Genomic DNA, 20,665 nt, shown 5'->3' on the forward strand with positions numbered 1-20,665 from the left:
CAAGATCCATATTTAGACATCAGCATAATTCATTCATTGGTATAGGAATCTAGCTCTGTGATTGATGATTGTCCATGTCAACTTTAAACAAAAATGTGTATGTGGGAGGAGCATACTATGGAAGATGATAAGTATGCAAAAAGCTGTGCAGAGATGGCAATGTCTATTTCTGATCCATGGTTCAGAAAAAAAACCCGGGAAAAATTTACGTACCACAAAAACGTATTTACTGGTTTGTCAAACTACCATCTTTCCCACATGATTTTAGAAACCAGTATCTGGACAAGCTGTCAGAAGCAAGGAATAATGGTCTCAAGTTGCAGTGGGGTAGGTTTAGGTTGGATATTAAGAAAAACTTTTTCACTAAGAGGGTGGTGAAGCACTGGAATGGGTTACCTAAGGAGGTGGTGGAATCTCTTTCCTTAGAGGTTTTTAAGGTCAGGCTTGACAAAGCCCTGGCTGGGATGATTTAGTTGGGGATTGGTCCTGCTTTGAGCACGGGGTTGGTTAGATGACCTCCTGAGGTCCCTTCCAACCCTGATATTCTATTATTCTCAGCAGAAAACAATGATTTATGCCATTTAAAAACAAGGATTCCTGGCCCTTGGATACGATTGATTTCTATTTTCAAACTGCATTAGGATTCTGTTCCTGATATACAGTGACAGAATTTGAAAGGTATACAAGGTGAGAAGATTTTGGGACTGGGATGGAATTTATGTAATTATGGTATATTAAATAAGGTCTAAAACTTCTCGTGTAAAAAGACATTACACATTTACATTCAAACAATGCCTTCATTTTCTCAGATATTCTCTAACATTCTACTATGCTACTTCCAATATGGTAGAAAACTAAATAGATAAATAATGCCTATCAATTATTTATTTGGCATATGGAATCCGGATGAGCCAAGCCACACCGTTCTTATCAATGATGTTCAAGGCAGGAAGACCTCCAGGAAGTTGAGTCATTTTGGAGTCCTCAACAATACGTGTCATGGTTTGTGGCTGCCCACATTGACATAGTCTCTGAAACGTCACCGAAATTCTGCTGCAGCACAAATTCTATGTCTGGTACAAACCCAGTTCAGAAGGTTCCATTGCCTTTGCAGTAAATCAAACCCTCGCTGACGTTGAGTGGGGTCCAAGAGAAAATAATTATCTGTCATTTTCTCTGCAGACCAGAAAGCTTGCCATTGATCCTCTACTGTAAATCCCTCACCCAGTAAATTTATCCACAACAGGTGGCATGAGGGCAGATGACCATGTGGTGGATTAAATGAGTTTTTAATTAATGGCAGATGTGGCATATCAAGCAATTTGGTCACAAGCTTTGCTACGCTTTCCTCTCTGCAAACACTGGGTGGAGCAATATTGCAGAGAGCCAGTAACCATGGTAGAGCAATAGATTTAAGTGTGCCTGAAGTAATACGCATGGTGGAATTTAGTTGTAAATTGATCATCATTGTGTGAGACGAGCAAGCCCATACTGGAGCATACTACTCTGCCACTGAATAACAGAGTGCCAAGGCTGGAGTGCGTAAAGTTTGGGCATTGGCACCCCGTGTCGTTCCGGCCAGTTTTCTGAGCTAGTTAGTCGCTGTCTTTGTAGGATGGTCACACTGTGCGAGAGTTCTATCCAACGTGACACCAAGACTGACTGGGTAGGAATCATGCTTTATTCTCTGACCACTGACAACTATGTTCAGCTCTCTGCCCACTTGTGCATGATGCAAGTGGAAGACACTTGATACAGTCTTACTTCCACTTGGTATCAAGGTGCCACCGATGACAATAATCGGTCATAGCCATCATATTTGCATTCAGAACATTCTCAAGTAGGTCAAAGGAGTGTGACTGAGTGCTGAGACTTATGTGGAGACATAAACAAACTTGCAAGACCCAATATACGGTAAGTCATATGAATAATACCTATCAATAAAATGAAGTTAATAAGGGACCATTTATCACCAGTTGTAATAAATCAGGACTTGGCCTGACAGTAAGACACTGTCAATGAAGGCTGTGCATGTTTTTCTTTTGAAACTATAACAACTTATTGATTCCATGATTAATTAATAAAAGGATACTAAATTACTGTACCTATAACACACACATTTTTTACTTTAATTTCTACCAAAATACCCACAGCTTTGGATGGTGGTTCCATACCTTTTTGTTTTATCCAAGAGAAAAACCTATCTCAGCTATGGAAACATTTTCAGTGTGTTCTGCAGACACCTTACTTTTCAAGCTGCTTTTGAGGAGAGGGCTCATGCACAAATTCACCACTTAGCAGACCAATCTGCCTAATTAGATAGTACTAAATATTAGTCAAGTTGGTAAATGTAGCCTCATCTCAGCAGCTGATTGCTGAATTTGAAAACTATCAGGGAGCAACAGCGCACAAAGTGCCAGCCAGTTCAGTTTTAGGCAGGATGGGCAGTCAGGGACTTGAAAGGTGACATTCCAAAAAAAACATGTAAAATCAGGAGTTCCCTATTGAAATCAACGGCAATACACTGATGTAAAACTGACTGAGAGGCACATCAGGCTCTTTAATTTTTAAAAGTATAAAAATTTTCAGTAAAGACAGGTTTGACCCAAGTTTGTCTGGCATCAAAAACTATACAGCAATTTCCTCTCAGTTCTACAGACTACAACCTATTTCCTGCAAAGCAGAGGAGGAGGAGGAAACCAATAAAGATTTACGGATATAGGTGGAAAAACAAAGAAAACAATGCAATTGCCTCTGGAGGATGCTGTATGGCCCTCAAAGTGCACAGAGACATGAGATAAGATGTGACGGCCATGACTAGAAATTACACTGGTCAAGGTCTGGGACTTGCTTTATTAAATCCAGGACCAGCGCCAAAATAGCAATGCTAGACCCAGGAACCATGCCCATACCCCACAATCAACAGAAGAGGGATCCTGAATGGACCACAGGTGATGTACACAGTGCCTGGGAGGAGAGGGGGAGCAGCGAACGCAGGAGCACATATCTGGCTGGAGAGGGGAGTTGCCCCACCCCAAACAGCCTCCTTCCCATTGGCTGGGGATGGGGTAACAGGCTAGCCAATCAGCTTTTGTGCCCCCTTCCCACACTTACTTAAACTCTCGCAGGCTTTTCAAAAGTCTCTTGCTCCTGCTACTTACCCAGTACTCCCTTCTCCTTAGCTGCAGTGTAGCTGCTGCAGTTTTTAGGATGCTACAGGTCTGACCAACTGCCTGTTTTGGGATCAAGAGGGAATTTTTCCTATTGAACCAAATTGGCAAGAGGTCTAGTGGGGTTTCTTTCCTGCCTTCCTTACAACATCATGGTCAGGACACATCATCACAGTCAGGATACAGCATTAAGACTTAGAAGGTTCATATTAGGAAGGACTGCTTAGCTCATCTCTACTTGTAGGCAGTGTTCCAGTGCAGATAAGGCTAAAAGGGAGCATTGCCAAGGGGTAAATGAGACCCAGCCTTATGTCCTTTTACCTATGGGAGAAAAAGGAGACCTGAAGTCTTTGCAGACTGAGGTCCCCCTGCTGGATCCTTTACTACCCCTCCACTTGGAGGGGTGGAAGGTGGGGCAGACGTGGAGCGATGGAATGGATTCAGAAGTGAACTGAGTCCTAGGCATAGGCCAAGGGGTATTCCCTGGGTTTCTGGTTATATGGTAGGAGCCCTGAAACTCACGAGGACCCAATTAAATGCCTGGTATGTGAGAATGGGGGGTGGGGCACATAACATCCCTCCGCATTGTTAAATCAAGTTGTGATCTGCCCTTTAAAACTCATCCCACATCTGTCATTGGTTCACCTGCATGTCCTGATCAAATGCAGGTTTCACATCATTGTGAAATCTCATCTCTCACAACCCATGACGATTGAAACAAAAATCTTCTTGCCACCTGGAAGTTGAAAATTCCAATTTTTAAATGGTATACTATAAACTATTTGGTTTCTAACCCTGGCAGGTTTGTGGGATTTCAGACCACAAAACCACATCCTTTATATTACCGTTTTGCTTTTCCTTCCTGCTTGAATTCTAAAATGATTTTAGTGACTGACATCTTGAGAACTGTTGGAGCTATAAATCAATTCTTTATGCCTGACTAAAACCTGGACTCCCTGTTTTAAAAATCCCTATAAATCATTGTTTTCTACAGCAGTTTGGCAGATATTTGGCAGTTAAAATCACATGGAAAATGTTGGTATTTGGCAAACCAGTAAATATGTTTTTGTGGCAAGTAAACTTCTGGAGTGCTGGTTCTGAACCATGGATCGGAAAATAAAAATAATGAGCCCTGCACAGCTTCTTACAGACTTATTACTCTCCACAATATGCTCCCCCTCTAGTACATATAAAATTTCGACTGAAGTTGGCATGGGCAATACTCAGACATTCGAGTGGATAGAGTTGATATATTGCTCTGAATAAGAGTCTAGGTATCAGGCCTTTTCGAATCAATGTGCAAATCAGAGCCAATTCCTACTGAGATGGTTTACTCATGTAAGCAACTGCCCCCACTGCTGCAGCGCTACAATCAGGTAACTGACCGTACTACAAGTTATGCATCCCAAGCTGAAGACAAATCCGTATGTTATATTTTTATTCATAGGGCACTTTTAATACCACATACAATACTACATGATTTTACTACTATGTAAGGGAGTAATAATCTGGTGCAGAAATCTTCAACAAAGAGAGCTGCTGAGAATACACATGGGCATATTAAAATATATAATTCTTTGGGATATTTTCAGCCACTAAATCTTTATTAATAGCAATTTATTAATTAATAGGGGTAATGTGTTTTGCTGGTGATGTTTCAGTTGGTTTATTTTTAAAGCTGCAGTCTCTGAATAGTCCAATTAGCTTTTAACTAAAAATTAAACCTCAGTGGATTAATTGGGCTTTCCAATATAATGTAATCCTGCAGCTCTTACAAAAGCAGAACCTCCCACTGATTTCATACGTGCATGAAAAGACAACTAAGTCAGTCTAACTTCATAACAGGAAAAGTATTTCAAGACTTTGCTGAACTCATGTGAGAGCACTAATAATTATACATTGACCGCGCTAGTAACTTATTTCCTCTGGAAAGGCCAGGTCATTTTTTTTAAACAGTCAAAACCATAGCAAGTACATGTTATGCACCAGATTCCTGCAGCCTCACTCACTGCTTTCTGCCTGACATGCAATCAGTTACAATTCAAATACTGCACTTGATCCTGATGTCACAGAAATCAATAGCAAAACTCTTGTTGATTTCAATGGAAGTAATTTCTGGCCCATTACAAATTAGCTGCCAATATTAACATGCTGAAAGCCCTTACTTATGTCACTGAAAAATCAGAAATGCCAACTAAAAAAGTGTTTTCAACAAAAATATATCAACCCTATCACTGTTGCTATGACTGAAGACCCAAGGTAAAATACCATTAAAATAAATAGGCCGAATTCACAAAGCTGGTGCAAGGATATATAGAGTATGGTGAATCCTATGAGGTCATAGTATTTGAGTCACCCCTTTAGATGGCATATGCCATCTGCCTGTGATTGGCACTGTAGATTCTACAGAATGGAGCTTTCATTGCTTCCAGTATGAATTCCGAAGGTGGAAGACTCTAAGAAGAGTCATACAATTGATAACACTGTGGGTCATCCTAGACACACATGCTTCAGCACTGCCTGCTTTCAGGCTGTGCGATCCTGTTGTAGTCCTCTTGCCCTGTAAACAGCGTTATGGTTTTTTTATGCGGCCACAACCTGGTACCTCAGCACAGTTTCTGCTACCCCAGAGGTCCCCCCACACTTTAAGCCAACATACACTGGTGAAAACTCAGCAGTTGGTGTTTAGCGTGATGGTGAATATGTCCTAAAAAGTTTATATGTCTGACAGATTGTTGTAAGGGGTTGTGATTTATTTACCCAGAAAAATCTGACAGATTCAAAACCTTGAGGTCATTAAGGCCCTCACTTTTTAATGCAACTTTCAAGCAGGGCTGCTGGGTTGGTCTAAGTGACAAATCTCAATACTATTATGCCATGTTCGGTACCAAGACAATAGGCAAGTTAGTATAAAAAAGCATGCCTGTCTCTATTAACAGAGTTGTAGCCATATCGTTAACAGGATATTAGAGAGACCAGGCAGGTGAGGTAATATCTTGTCTCCCCCACCTATAGAAGTTGGTTCAAAGATAAAAGATATTAACTCACCCACCTTTTCTCTCTATTAACAGAGTATGTAGATCAACATCATTGACATGGTAAATGAAGATTTAAATGACAGCAATGAATGTTATTGTTATTTAGATCCAAAAGCAAAAAAAAAAAAAAAATGTTACTGAATGACAGAAATAATAATGCCCAAACGTTAAAAAAGTGATAGTTGGAAACACAGTGCATCATCTAACTTTATTCTCCATCATGTTAAGTTGCCATCCTACCTAAGAGTCGCACATTTCAGCAAGCAGGGAAGCTAACAAAAATATGTTCATTTTTAACAACAGAGCTTCAAAATAACACTAATTTCAAATGTGTTTTGTGTTGGCACAAGAATGGCTCTAGCCCTGAATGACCTACTTTACAGAATGGCAAGTACATAACAACACTGAAGATTTTTTTCCACTCAAGTCAAAGCCTATGTCAAGAAGTTTTAAAAGAGCATGCATAGTGAGAGAGAACTGAAATACATCAATGTGCCCAGACTGGGAGCCAGGAAAAAAAAAAGACTAATTCCTTTCTGTGGATACAATAAATAGCTTTCAGACAGCTCACCAGAATAACCTCCAGCAATCTGAATATGGATTAATGTATAACTTGAAGTATTACAGCTATGAAACAAGGAAGGAAAAATCAGACAATTAAATACATTGGCCAACCTTTTCAAACCTGGGTGCTTAAGCATTTTAATCCAGATTTGGATCCAGATTTCCAGCAGTACTCAGCTCCCCAAATGGAGTGAGATTTTTCGAAGGAGCTCAGCTCCCACACTGGCACCCAAATGAAGTGGCCAGCTCTTGAAAATCTGGCCCTCACACCCCAGTTCAGCAAGGTGCTTAAGCTTCTGTCTAACTTGAAGCACATAAGGAGTCTAAGGGGCAGACTGACTTCAGTGCAACTATTCGCCTGCTTAAAGGTAGACATGTACTTAAGGAGCTAAAGGAGTAGGGGCCTCAGTGACTAACTTTAGGCACCCATGTGTGAAAATCTTGACCATAATTTTCAACATGCTTCTTTCATGAGAGCCATGTAGTTCAGCAGGGTTGAGCTTGGAAAATAAGCAGAAACTTGCATACATAACTTGTTCAGGGCAGTTTCCTATTACTAAAACCAGTTAGCTGTAGAGTAGCTGTAGCACACTTGAGAGGCCCACCAGTTCCTACTTCTGATGTCTCACCATGCCTGCTGCGTGCCTATGATTTATGGTTTGCTGGTTGTGGTAGCAGCAATTAGTAATTCTCTTTAACTCGTATCGGCCAGAAGAAATATTGCTGAAAGTGTATCTGATCACACTAAGCCGTCTGTAGGAAAACCTGGTCTTTTTTGATATTTTGTATCCCTTATAAATCACCACAGAGCCAGGTGGAAAGTATCTTCAAGTTACAGAATGACGTCTCTGCAATTTGCAGAAAAAATGTCCACAGTTTTAATTCCAACCATTTGTGTTTCTGTTTACTTTGTTATTCAATCTGAGAGGAATTAACACATTGTGCAAGAAGGGAAGCACAATGCTCTTTGCACCACTTAAGCTCCATAAACACATAAGGATTGAGTTGGGGCACTATCGGGATTGCAGCTAGGCAGGGATGCGTGTACACCACCTATGTACCACAGAAAGGGTCTCTGTACTGGGACCACTTGGTTTGGCCTAGCAGGACCCAGTGGAGGCTGACCAGAGGTGAATAGGGAGGAGACACGAACCAGTAGCCTCCTATAGAAGTGACCTGTTCTGGTTTGGAGCAGAGGGTTGGATTTCCCTTCCCCAGCCTCCCTGGGTACTTGGCATTTATGCAGGTGGAATACATTTCACACTATAAAGTAATGCATTCTCACTAAGGCAACCACCACACATATGACCTAGTCTGCATTTGACAGACAGATGTATTGGTATACTATTAACACTAATGAGATAAAAATCACCTATGGAGGAGAGAAGATACTTATAACATATATAGCATCACAGGTGTACCCAGTGCTGTGCAGCAGGTAAAATGTGATGCATAAATACAGCAACAGAGTCCCAAAAATTTTTACTGTCTGAAGGCAAAAGAACAATTATAAAACCATGACAGAGTGTGTGCTTACAGCTTGACACTTCATAGATAAAGTGGGTCTTCATGAGCTATTGAACAGAGAATATACCCCCATGAGACTTCAAAAACTCATTTCACCTTCTTGACAGAACTCATACATACCACACATGACAAAAAAACCCTACATTCCTGGAAAGGAATAAATGTAGCAAACTAAAAAGGCTCCCATCCCCCACCAGGTTTAAAATGTTCATTTTATAAACATTTTGAGCTCTAAACAAACTTGGGGCCAGACTCTCAGCAGGTGTATATCAGCCTAGTTCCATTGATTTTAATTACAGCTGAGGTTGTGGAGTTTATTTTTCTTGTTTATTTTTTCTTTCCTAAAAAACAACTTCATGAAAGGAAAGGGTAAAGATTACATGTTTCCCTTTGGTGCAATTATTTTACTGCTTCTGATAGAATGAAGTAAAAGTTAGCTATCCTCAGTAAGATTTTCAATGATAATCTTCTGTGTTATAAACCTACTACCTTCCATCTACAATTTCTTTTAAGGAATTTATGCTCTCTACAATACCACCTTGCTACAATGATATTCATAACACTTACCTCCCAAAGCTTTCTCTGCAAAGAACATTAAACATTAAAATTAAACATGGATTCGTGCAAGTCAAAGTAAAGATGACCTTGTCATCTATTATTTTATGGACAGAAAAGGATTTTCCTCTCTCCTCTGATTTTTGCCTATAACTAAATATTTCCCTACTAGCTGTTGACCACTGCCACACAGTTAAGTTACAAATCGCCCCGAAAATCAAAACAGGACTTTAGGCAGGTCTTATACATACAGAGAATCTGTTTATAACAGTTGTTGCAATACTATTTTGTAAGTCCTTAGTATGTCAGAACTGATCAGTCAAAGAACTCTTGTAACCCGAAGAAAAATTCACTGGGCATATAAAGAAATATAAACAAGAGGGAAAATCACAACATGTAATTTGGATAAAACTATTTTCTTTTACTAAACAAACTGAGTGTCTCTGATTTCAAAAAGACAAGTTTCATTGAGGGTGCAAAAAGCTAGAAAAATCTGTTCATTCCAAAAGGCTTTTTACATCTACTTGCACATGATCAGCAAGAAGACAATGAAAAGGAGGTAGAACTATTAAGGAATAGGGGTTTAAAAGAAGACAGCTTTTTCTACCTTGCTTGGTTCCCCTTCTTCGAATCCTCATTTTGGGTAAGGAAGGCCAAGAATAATTAAAAGGTGAATCAGAATCTGAATCCATTCTTTTTACAAAATAAACAGATCAGACAGCAGATACTTAAAGCTGCACTTAGTTGTATTCAAAAGCAAGTCAAGTCTGAGAGTGATGGAAAATAAAAGAATGGACAAGGCAGGATCAAATTGCCTTCTAAACGCAGGGGAGGGAGAAGCTGTAAATGTTTGCTCTCTTCAGGCGTCCAGGCACGTAGACAGATCAGGCTGTAAATATGAAGGCAGACCCAAGGAGGTTAAAATATGAGAACTCAAAGTAGTGCTGCCACATCATGGTCCACAGCTATTTGAAAGGTCATTGTGTGCCAATGAATCATTAACCCACCTTTTCATTTTGATGTAAATGAAAACAATAGGAGTTAAGTTTGGAATGAGAAAATGTGTCTCAAAAGTAAACAACCCCACTACAATACGTTTTTTAACAAAATGCAAAAACCTTGTTTCTGTGTTATAATTTTTAATAAAACGATTGCATGTAAAGCTATGCTAAAAGTTGGGGCTTTAGAAGCAGAAGATTAAGAAATCTAGAGAAGTAAGCTAATAACATCAAGTAATCAATCTGCTGGACTATATATTTCTCCAGAGCAATAGTGCCCCATCAGTCTCAGCAGACCTTTGGATCTTGCAGCTGAAAAAAAGCACCAATAACCCTGCAGCTCCCATCTTTCCAAATCTAAATGAGCTAGAAGCGTAAATGTTGTAAAGAAAGATTATACAGCCATTAGGGGAGCTCTCTTTCCAATAATATTTACTCTGAATAGCATTTTCTCCTTCATACTGTCACCAAGTGAGACAATGAATCATAAGGATTTTGTAAGGCTGGCACCTTTACAGCACTGGTCTAACCTCATAGCAATGCACAATAGAGCTAGTGACTAATTTACAACAAATCCTCCATTCTTATACAGTCTCCCTGAACAACTCGTAGGCAATTAGTATTCAGCAGGAACTCATTATCCCCTCCTCCCCCAACATCTTTACACTATACAAACTACATTTTATAAACAGGCTCAAATGTGGCTGTACAAGAGCCAACACAAAAATGACATGTCCACTGTTTGTTAGCTGAACTCCATTAAACATTTCTTTTAATTACCCCACAATGTAGGTATTCTTGTATTCTACATAAAGGAGAAGCGTGAATATGTGATGCAGTTTAAATGTCAGGTTTGGAAGATGATGACATTTGAGCTTGTTAACATTCCTCACTTCACTTCAATTATTTTTCGGACTGTTGAGGTCTGCAGGGCTACTTCTGTGTTATGTTTCAAGTGATTCCCCATTCCACATTTTTGTAGTAGATAATGATACATTTGTTGGAAGAAAATAATTCAATTGAAATGCAATTCACAGGTGCGATTATACAAACACCTATCAATTTTCATGGATGAAGACAGCAGCAGTATACAAGCACTGAATAAAGTGCTTGATTTGTGCAAAATGTAATTTAATGGGTCATCGTTCTTTCTTTGCTTCAACTAAATCTCTGTTTACTTTTATTAGGCCAGAGAAGAACACTTTCCTCAAAGGCTTCAAGTGTTGGATTTTTACTTCAATATTAAATACCACCACACACATTTTGTTTGAATCATATGTATCATTAATGACCCCAGTGAATTAGAAAAAGACGCGGATGACCTCAGAATCATAGAATCATAGAATATCAGGGTTGGAAGGGACCCCAGAAGGTCATCTAGTCCAACCCCCTGCTCGAAGCAGGACCAATTCCCAGTTAAATCATCCCAGCCAGGGCTTTGTCAAGCCTGACCTTAAAAACCTCTAAGGAAGGAGATTCTACCACCTCCCTAGGTAACGCATTCCAGTGTTTCACCACCCTCATAGTGAAAAAGTTTTTCCTAATATCCAATCTAAACCTCCCCCACTGCAACTTGAGACCATTACTCCTCGTTCTGTCATCTGCTACCATTGAGAACAGTCTAGAGCCATCCTCTTTGGAACCCCCTTTCAGGTAGTTGAAAACAGCTATCAAATCCCCCCTCATTCTTCTCTTCTGCAGGCTAAACAATCCCAGCTCCCTCAGCCTCTCCTCATAAGTCATGTGTTCCAGACCCCTAATCATTTTTGTTGCCCTTCGCTGGACTCTCTCCAATTTATCCACATCCTTCTTGTAGTGTGGGGCCCAAAACTCGACACAGTACTCCAGATGAGGCCTCACCAATGTCGAATAGAGGGGAACGATCACGTCCCTCGATCTGCTCGCTATGCCCCTACTTATACATCCCAAAATGCCATTGGCCTTCTTGGCAACAAGGGCACACTGCTGACTCATATCCAGCTTCTCGTCCACTGTCACCCCTAGGTCCTTTTCCGCAGAACTGCTGCCTAGCCATTCGGTCCCTAGTCTGTAGCTGTGCATTGGGTTCTTCTGTCCTAAGTGCAGGACCCTGCACTTATCCTTATTGAACCTCATCAGATTTCTTTTGGCCCAATCCTCCAATTTGTCTAGGTCCTTCTGTATCCTATCCCTCCCCTCCAGCGTATCTACCACTCCTCCCAGTTTAGTATCATCCGCAAATTTGCTGAGAGTGCAATCCACACCATCCTCCAGATCATTTATGAAGATATTGAACAAAACCGGCCCCAGGACCGACCCTTGGGGCACTCCACTTGATACCGGCTGCCAACTAGACATGGAGCCATTGATCACTACCCGTTGAGCCCGACAATCTAGCCAGCTTTCTACCCACCTTATAGTGCATTCATCCAGCCCATACTTCCTTAACTTGCTGACAAGAATACTGTGGGAGACTGTGTCAAAAGCTTTGCTAAAGTCAAGAAACAATACATCCACTGCTTTCCCTTCATCCACAGAACCAGTAATCTCATCATAAAAGGCGATTAGATTAGTCAGGCATGACCTTCCCTTGGTGAATCCATGCTGGCTGTTCCTGATCACTTTCCTCTCATGCAAGTGCTTCAGGATTGATTCTTTGAGGACCTGCTCCATGATTTTTCCAGGGACTGAGGTGAGGCTGACTGGCCTGTAGTTCCCAGGATCCTCCTTCTTCCCTTTTTTAAAGATTGGCACTACATTAGCCTTTTTCCAGTCATCCGGGACTTCCCCGGTTCGCCACGAGTTTTCAAAGATAATGGCCAATGGCTCTGCAATCACAGCCGCCAATTCCTTCCTACATATCATTTTGTGGTTTCTTGTCCCTGTTTCTGAGGGAACTGGTAGTGGCCACTGTTGGAGACAGGATAGTACCCTAGATGGTACCCTAGATAGTACCCTAGATAGGATAGGTTTCAGAGTATCAGCCGTGTTAGTCTGTAGCTGCAAAAAGAAAAGGAGTACTTGTGGCACCTTAGAGACTCTCGGATGCAACTCGTCCGGCCCCATGGACTTGTGCACGTCCTGCTTTTCTAAATAGTCCCTAACCACCTCTATCTCCACAGAGGGCTGGCCATCTCTTCCCCATTTTGTGATGCCCAGCGCAGCAGTCTGGGAGCTGACCTTGTTAGTGAAAACAGAGGCAAAAAAAGCATTGAGTGCATTAGCTTTTTCCACATCCTCTGTCACTAGGTTGCCTCCCTCATTCAGTAAGGGGCCCACACTTTCCTTGGCTTTCTTCTTGTTGCCAACATACCTAAAGAAACCCTTCTTGTTACTCTTAACATCTCTGGCTAGCTGCAGCTCCAGGTGCGATTTGGCCCTCCTGATATCATTCCTACATGCCCGAGCAATATTTTTATACTCTTCCTTGGTCATATGTCCAACCTTCCACTTCTTGTAAGCTTCTTTTTTATGTTTAAGATCCGTAACCTAGAAGGGTTACTCTGATTTAAATGGATGGTGTAGGCATCAGTTTTGGAATACCTAGACCTCCTGGAATGTCAGGTTGATATTGCATTGATAAATCCCATAGATATACAGGAACATGGGAACTGCCATACCATTTCGCACCAGGGTTACTATCCTGTCTAAAGAAAAGGAGTACTTGTGGCACCTTAGAGACTAACAAATTTGTTAGTCTCTAAGGTGCCACAAGTACTCCTTTTCTTTTTGCAGCTACAGACTAACACGGCTGATACTCTGAAACCTATCCTATCTAGGGTACTATCTAGGGTACCATCTAGGGTACTATCCTGTCTCCAACAGTGGCCACTACCAGTTCCCTCAGAAACAGGGACAAGAAACCACAAAATGATATGTATGTGTTCTTTAGTCCACAGAAGAAATTTTTTCCCCTAACCACAGGCAGTTAGTGGTTGGTTTTTGCCCAGAAGCAAGAGGATTCACTCCTTATACATAATTATCCAGTCTCGTGTAACTGTGGATGTTCTCATTACCCATACAAATATCTAATCCTAATTTGTATTCTAAATTCTTGACCTCAATGATACCCAGTGGCAGAGAGTTTCATGGGTGAAATGCAGATTAATGGGCACCGGGGGAAGTATTTCCTTTCATCAGTTTTAAATTTGTTTCCTTTCAATTTCACCAAACGTCCCTTTGTTCTTTCTATGATAAAGGGTAAATAATGAGAGGGCTTGATTTCCCTTCTTTTTGCCATTCATTATTTTGCATACTTCTATAATGTGTCATTGTTCATCTCCTCTCTAAATTAAACACTCCTCACATTTTTAGTCTAAACTATTATAAAAGGCCATACATTTATTTGTTTTCATCAGCCTCCTCTGAACTCCTTCTACTCTGCTGTGTTTCTTCTGAGAACGGGTGACTGGCACCAAACACAACTGTCAAAGTGAGGGCATACAATTGATGTATTTAATGGCATTAAATAACTACATGCTTCATGCTCACATTTTGTTTATTTTTCTGCACATTGAGTAGATGTTTCCACCAACCTGTTCACCGTGAAACCCAGGTCTTTGTCCTAAATCATTGGAGTTAATTTAGAACCCAGTAATATGTATCAGCAGTTCAAATCATTCCTTCCAACGTGCTTTAATTACCTTGCATTTGCCAGCATTGATTTTCCTCTGCCATCCCAATGTCCATTCGCCTAGTTTTGTTAGGTCTTTTTGAAGTTCCTCAGAGTCTTCTCTAGTCTTGACTAAGATCAATAATTTTGTGTCAACTATAAATTTTGCTTCCTCATTGTTCCCCTCCTTCTCAGGATCATTTATAAAAATATGATAAGTACTAATTTCTTAAAGTTTCAAATTCTTACATCCAGTGCTTGCCAAGACACATCAACATGATACGAATGTTCTTTGCAGACATTACAGCCTATTGTCTATTGTTTGAATAGTCTCTAAACTTGCAGTAATAGGAGAAGGAAGCTCAGGAATGTAACCAGTTTTCTTAGCTTACATGGAGTATTGAAGACACCAATGGCATTTTCAGAAGCAGCTGTTTTATCTACCATGCAAATTCTCAAGCTTCAGGGGACACCCTGATAAGGGAGCAGTAGAAAAGGAGGAAGATTCTCTCTCTTCTGGTTTACAGTCACCACAAGAAAACTTTTAAATGGACTGCATGGCTGAAGCCCATCTCCCTGACTGAGAGCTCAGCCAAGGAGAGAGAGAAATCCATTAAGTCAGAAATCACCTCCCCGCAAATGGTAAACGTGGCATGGAAGATGGAGCGGCCACTTCAACAGGGAATGACCCCATCAACACAGCTGAAGATGAGGCCCTCATCATAATCTCCGATTATGCATGGCAGGAGCTTCCCAAGCCACAGCTCTCTGCCCCACACTCTCCCACCCAAGATTGGCATATTGTTTCATTCTGCAAAAACAGAGATAGCTGCAATTCTCCTCATCTTCACCTTGTCCAGGAGGCAGTAGAGCCTGCAGTTACCAGCACCTATACTGCAGCCTCAGTGAGGAATTAGAGGTGAGAGGGCTGGATATGGCACAGCGAGTTATGGTGCACAAGTGGTGAGGCGCTCATCTACATACGCTCTTCAGAGAGCTCTGCAATCTTTAGGTGTGCATGGCTTTCCCCAACCTGACTCTTTGGTTTTGCACACTAGGCCAAATGCTCCTGATCAGCCACCATGCCTGGATAAAGCCCACAAATGATAATGTAAATAACTGCACATAAGCAAGTTATGTTTTAACAATCATTTCAAAATTCCACAAGTGTAATTTGACAAAATGCCATCAGCCAGAGCCACTCACTAAAGCTACCTCTAATCTACTGCTACTCCCAGCTGCTTAGAACAAAGGCATTTATTATTCTCTATGCTGCAGGACAGGAGAATTACCACAGTAGAACTACCAGTTTTCCTCACAATTATTCATCACATTTTTACCACTTGCTCTGCTCCTGGCAATACCTGGGTTCTTCTGATGGACGTTTACATTAAAGCGGTTTTTGTTTTTACAGACCTACTAGAGAAACACCACAAAACCTGGAGTTTAAAAAAAAAAATACTCATGGTTTCAGCCTATGGATTTATAATTGAGTCCATCATCTGAGTAAGTTGGTGTGAATGTGGTCCCTTCTTCGTGCTGCTTTCCACTCTTTTTTCTCCTTATCATTGAGAACAGGTGTATTTAATATGCTGGGGAACAAAGAAGTCAATAAAATATATACCTGCATTGGTAGAAGTTTACCTACCATATGTATGAATTTGATACATAATTCAAAAGATAAAGTAAACATTACAGATTTATTAATAGATTTTAAGGCCAGAAGAGAGACCACTAGATCATCTAATCTAATCTAACCATTTGTATAACACATGCCATAAAACTCATGTATAACCAACTGCTGCCCTCTCTACCACAATACTTAATGTGCTATTCTTCTAAATAATGTCAAGATTTTTTTTAAAAAATTATGATGTATAATTGACTATTTCAATCTAGACCTCTCTCTTTTGGCTGATTTATCTCCTGTTTTGTCTAGAGGTGGGTGGATGTTGGATAACTGATCTGCTTGGGCACCAATGTGTACAGTTACTGCCCACAGGCAGCCTGTAAGCTGAACTTCATGATGGAGTATCCAGAAAGGTGAACTGGGTGTTTAACAGTTGCTGATGTTACCCAGAATACGACAGACTGGGACTGCACCAAGTACTATCTCATCAGCATTCAGAACCAGCACCTCTGTCACTGCATGACAGAAAAACAAGAACACCCACTTAAGGGCTGGTCTACACTACAAAGTGAGGTTGGCTTAACTGCATCGCTCAGGGCTGTGAAAAATTTTATGCCCTGTGCAGCGTAGTTAAGCCAACCTAAGCTCCAGTGTAGACACTGCTAGGTCAACTGAAGAATGCTTCCATCAACCTAGCTACCACCTCTCAGAGAGGTGGATTTACTACAGCGACAGAAGACCACCTTCCATTACTGTAGTAAGTGTCCACACTACAGTGCCCCAGCTGTGCCACTGTAGCATTTCTAGTGTAGACATAACCTAAGAGAAATAAAAGTGTAGTGAGAAGAAAAGCAATAAGGAACCTCCTGAGTTATGCTATGGGTGGTCTGATACAAACACACATACCCTCTTTTCAAAAACCAACATTTGTAAGGAGCTGTATTCAATAGTCTTGTTTCTCTCACAAAATTTAAGAGCAGTTTAACCTTAGCAAGGACTGAAATTAAGAACAATAGCTTTTCATAAGTGTATGGCAGTGCTCCAAAATTGTAGATGACGATCTGTGTGATTAGGATGAAGAAAAGCAGTGCTGCAGTCAACTGACCACCATATACAATGAGGGGCAGATCCTGAGCTGGTGTGACTTGTCATAGTTCCAAAGAAATCATGATAAATCACACCAGCTCAGGATCTGCCCCTCCATTTACTGCAACAATTTTGGGAGCTCACAGCTCTTCTTGGCTCCAGAGCCTTTAGTTTGTAAGACAACTGTGACAGGAGCCTAGGGCTGACTCTGGTCTTTACTTTCTGGCCCCGTTCACCTCACATTGGTCAAGGCAACAACACATTAATACCACTCTCAGGTGACAGGATCCACCGACTCCTGTGGCTGCTGTTAAACAAATCCAACAAAATATATACACTGATATAATTTGCCCAAATACCCTTCTTGTTCAATGTCAATTCACATCAAATCCACAGTAGGATATACTTAGTTGGGGTTCATAGTAAAGCTATGGACAGAAAGCTATTAGCTGTTTGTCCCTGATTCCGATGAAAAGGTCCCTTAATCTTGCAAAAGCTTGAGCCTTAAGGGCTACAGTCGATTATAAAAATGAAAACAAAACAAAGCAAAGCAAAAAAACCTCCTTCCAACACCTGCAGTGAAGGCCTATGCAAGGCCCAAAGTCTCCAACAACATTTAGAGCTTGCATAGCTTTGCATGAAAGCTAAATGGAGCTTTAATTGGATCTAGTCCTTACAGAAGTTTAGCTAATGGGCTTGCAATAGAAAGCAAGTCTATACTTACATTGATAACCTGCAGCACTGGAAACAAGATTACTGCATAACAATTTCATTAGTATTTTTCGTGTTTTATCGGGAGATTTCAAGGGCAGGGATAATCAAACTGGGTGTCAAAGAGAAAGAAAGAAGAGGTATGTGTCCATATACGGAATGCAAAGATTCTAACTCTGTTCCATAACTATATTCCAGAAATAATGTTTAATACCTTGAAGGCTAATTTCACATTTTATGGATTCCAAGTTGTTTATTTACATTAGTGTGAAATGGAGACCAAGCAGGCAGACAAAGACAGGCAAAGAGACAGGAGAAGACAGGCAAAGAAGCTGATTTAAACATCAGAACAAAGGGATCCTCCTTTTTGAAGAATTATTTCATCAAGTGAATGGGGGGGAGGGGGAATTTAGACAGAGGAGGAAGACATGTTCTGGGAGGCCAGATAGCATAGGTTTGCAACTCATTCATTCTGGAAGGGGTTTCAAGTGCTTTGGAGGATAGGATTAAAATTCTAAATGATCTCAACAAACTGGAGAAATGGTCTGAAGCAAATAGGATGAATTTCAATAAGGACAAATGCAAAGTACTCCATTTAGGAAGGAACAATCAGGTGTACACATACAAAATGGGAAATGACTGCTAAGGAAGGAATACTGCGGAAAGGGAACCAGTGGGTCAGAGCAGACCATAAGCTAAATCTGAGTCAAAGGTGTGACATTGTTGCAAAAAAAGCGAACATCATTCTGGGATGTATTAGGAGGAGTGTTGTAAGCAAGACACGAGAAGTAATTCTTCCGCTCTACTCTGCACTGATTAGGCCTCAGCTGGAGTATTGTGTCCAGTTCTGGGTGCCGCATTTCAGGAAAGATGTGGATAAATTGGAGAAAGTCCAGAGAAAAGCAACAAAAATGATTAAAGGTCTAGAAAACATGACCTGTGAGGGAATACTGAAAAAATTGGGTTTGTTTAGTCTGGAAAAGAGAAGACTGAGAGGGGACATGTGTGATGTTATTGACATAAGCTGGGACTGAATAGATCATTGTTGCAACCAAGGTCCTGTAGTGGCATCAAATCTTATATAAAGGGGGTCAAATGAGGTGTCTAAGACAAGGTTACAGTTTGCTGATTATGATTATGCTGTCTATATGTGTGTATCATTTTTGTAGTTAAAGTTATGAATATTGGCTCTATACTGTCTGTATTTCAAACTTATGCTATGCTTCTGGGTGACACCCCAGACAAGTTGGTGTCAGCACTGACTCACCTGCTTGATGGCCCATTAAGGACCATCAGCTATACAACTGACCCATTGAGAAAAGGCAGATACGCCTTGTGACTCAGCAAAGTATGCAGGGACTTGCCCATGTGACTCCAAACTCCATTTTGCTGTAATTTTCCACAGTAAGAACAAAGAGGTGTACTTACACCTGAAAAAGACTATAAAAAGCTGATGCCTCATCTCCATCTTGTCTTCAATCCTGCTTCATACCTCTGGAGGAACTTTGCTACACTGAAGCTTTGAAGAAAGGACTGATGACCCATCCCAGCTGCGGATGTACTCCAGAGACTTGCTTTGAACCTGCAGTTTATTCCATCACTGCTACAAGCCTGAACCAAGAACTTTGCCATTACTGTATGTAATTGATTCCATTTAACCAATTCTTGCTCTCATCTATATCTTTTTCCTTTTATGAATAAACCTTTAGATTTTAGATCCTAAAGGACTGGCAACAGTGTGGTTTGTGGGTAAGATCTGATTTATATATTGACCTGGGTCTGGGGCTTGGTCCTTTGCGATTAAGAGAACCTTTTTTCTTTTACTGGGGTATTGGTTTTTATAACCATTTGTCCCCATAACAAATGGTGCTGATGGTGATACTGGGAAACTGGGGTGTCTAAGGGAATTGCTTGTGTGACTTGTGGTTAGTCAGTGGGGTAAAACCAAAGTCTTCTCTGTTTGGCTGGTTTGGTTTGCGTTGCGTTGGTATGCACAAAAACCACAGCCTTGGGCTGTAACTGCCCTGCTTTGAGCAATTTGTCCTAAATTGGCACTCTCAGTTGGATCCTGCCAGAACCAGCATCGTTACAGTGTATGTAATGAACCTTTCATCCCTGGCCCCACCCTAGAGCCTGCACCCCCAGCCCTGACCCCCCCACACACCCAAAACGCCTCATCCCCAGCTCTGTTCGGTCACGGGCATCAACAGTTTTCTTCAACTGGGTCGCCAGAAAAAAAGTTTGAAAACCACTGGTCTAGATAATACTTAGTCCTCCCGTGAGTGCAGGGGACTGGACTAGATGACCTCACAAAGTTCCTTCCAGTCCTATGATTCTTTCTCTCTATCTATATTTATATTCAGAGAGAGAGAGAGATTTACTTGCATAATAGCGTCTGAGACAAATTAAGAAAAGAGGGAGAAACTTTGAGAGCCAAGAACAAAAAAGCCTGCATATTTTAATGCTTAATATTATGCTTGAAGATTTTTCCATGAACTTTTAATTAAGCTGTGTTTATAGGCTCACATACTTAGGAAGATTTTTGTAATAAAAGAGAGCTTACTTCTCAGGTCTTCTTCAGCTCTCGTCTGTTAAGTAAACCCTGACATTTGATTGTTTATAGACATATAAGCATGCATACACTTTGTCTCTCTACTGAAATAAACTAGGATCACCTATCCATTGTTTAAAGAATGCTTTTGGCAAGGTTCTGTGAGAAGCCACAGGCTAAAGCACTCTTCACTGGGCAGTAGCACTCTCCTTGAGGTTTTGCAAAGATTCCAGAAACAACTCTT

General features: G+C 40.8%; 1 protein-coding gene across 18 annotated transcripts in view; it reads right to left on the bottom strand.

The window, feature by feature from the left end:
• Positions 1–20,665, bottom strand: part of ARHGEF28 (Rho guanine nucleotide exchange factor 28) — a 197,951-nt gene that overhangs the window by 81,878 nt on the left and 95,408 nt on the right. The window contains exon 1 of one of the 18 annotated variants that reach the window (XM_048849312.2): positions 9,462–9,746. The exons of the other annotated variants lie outside the window; for them this stretch is intronic. Coding sequence (XP_048705269.2) covers positions 9,462–9,546 — 85 coding nt within the window. The 5' untranslated portion in view covers positions 9,547–9,746. Of the gene's footprint in view, positions 1–9,461; positions 9,747–20,665 lie in introns of those variants that run through there. 18 annotated transcript variants of the gene reach the window in all.

The sequence above is a fragment of the Caretta caretta genome, chromosome 5 (genome assembly GCF_965140235.1).
Source record: "Caretta caretta isolate rCarCar2 chromosome 5, rCarCar1.hap1, whole genome shotgun sequence".
In the NCBI taxonomy this organism is placed as follows: domain Eukaryota; kingdom Metazoa; phylum Chordata; order Testudines; family Cheloniidae; genus Caretta; species Caretta caretta.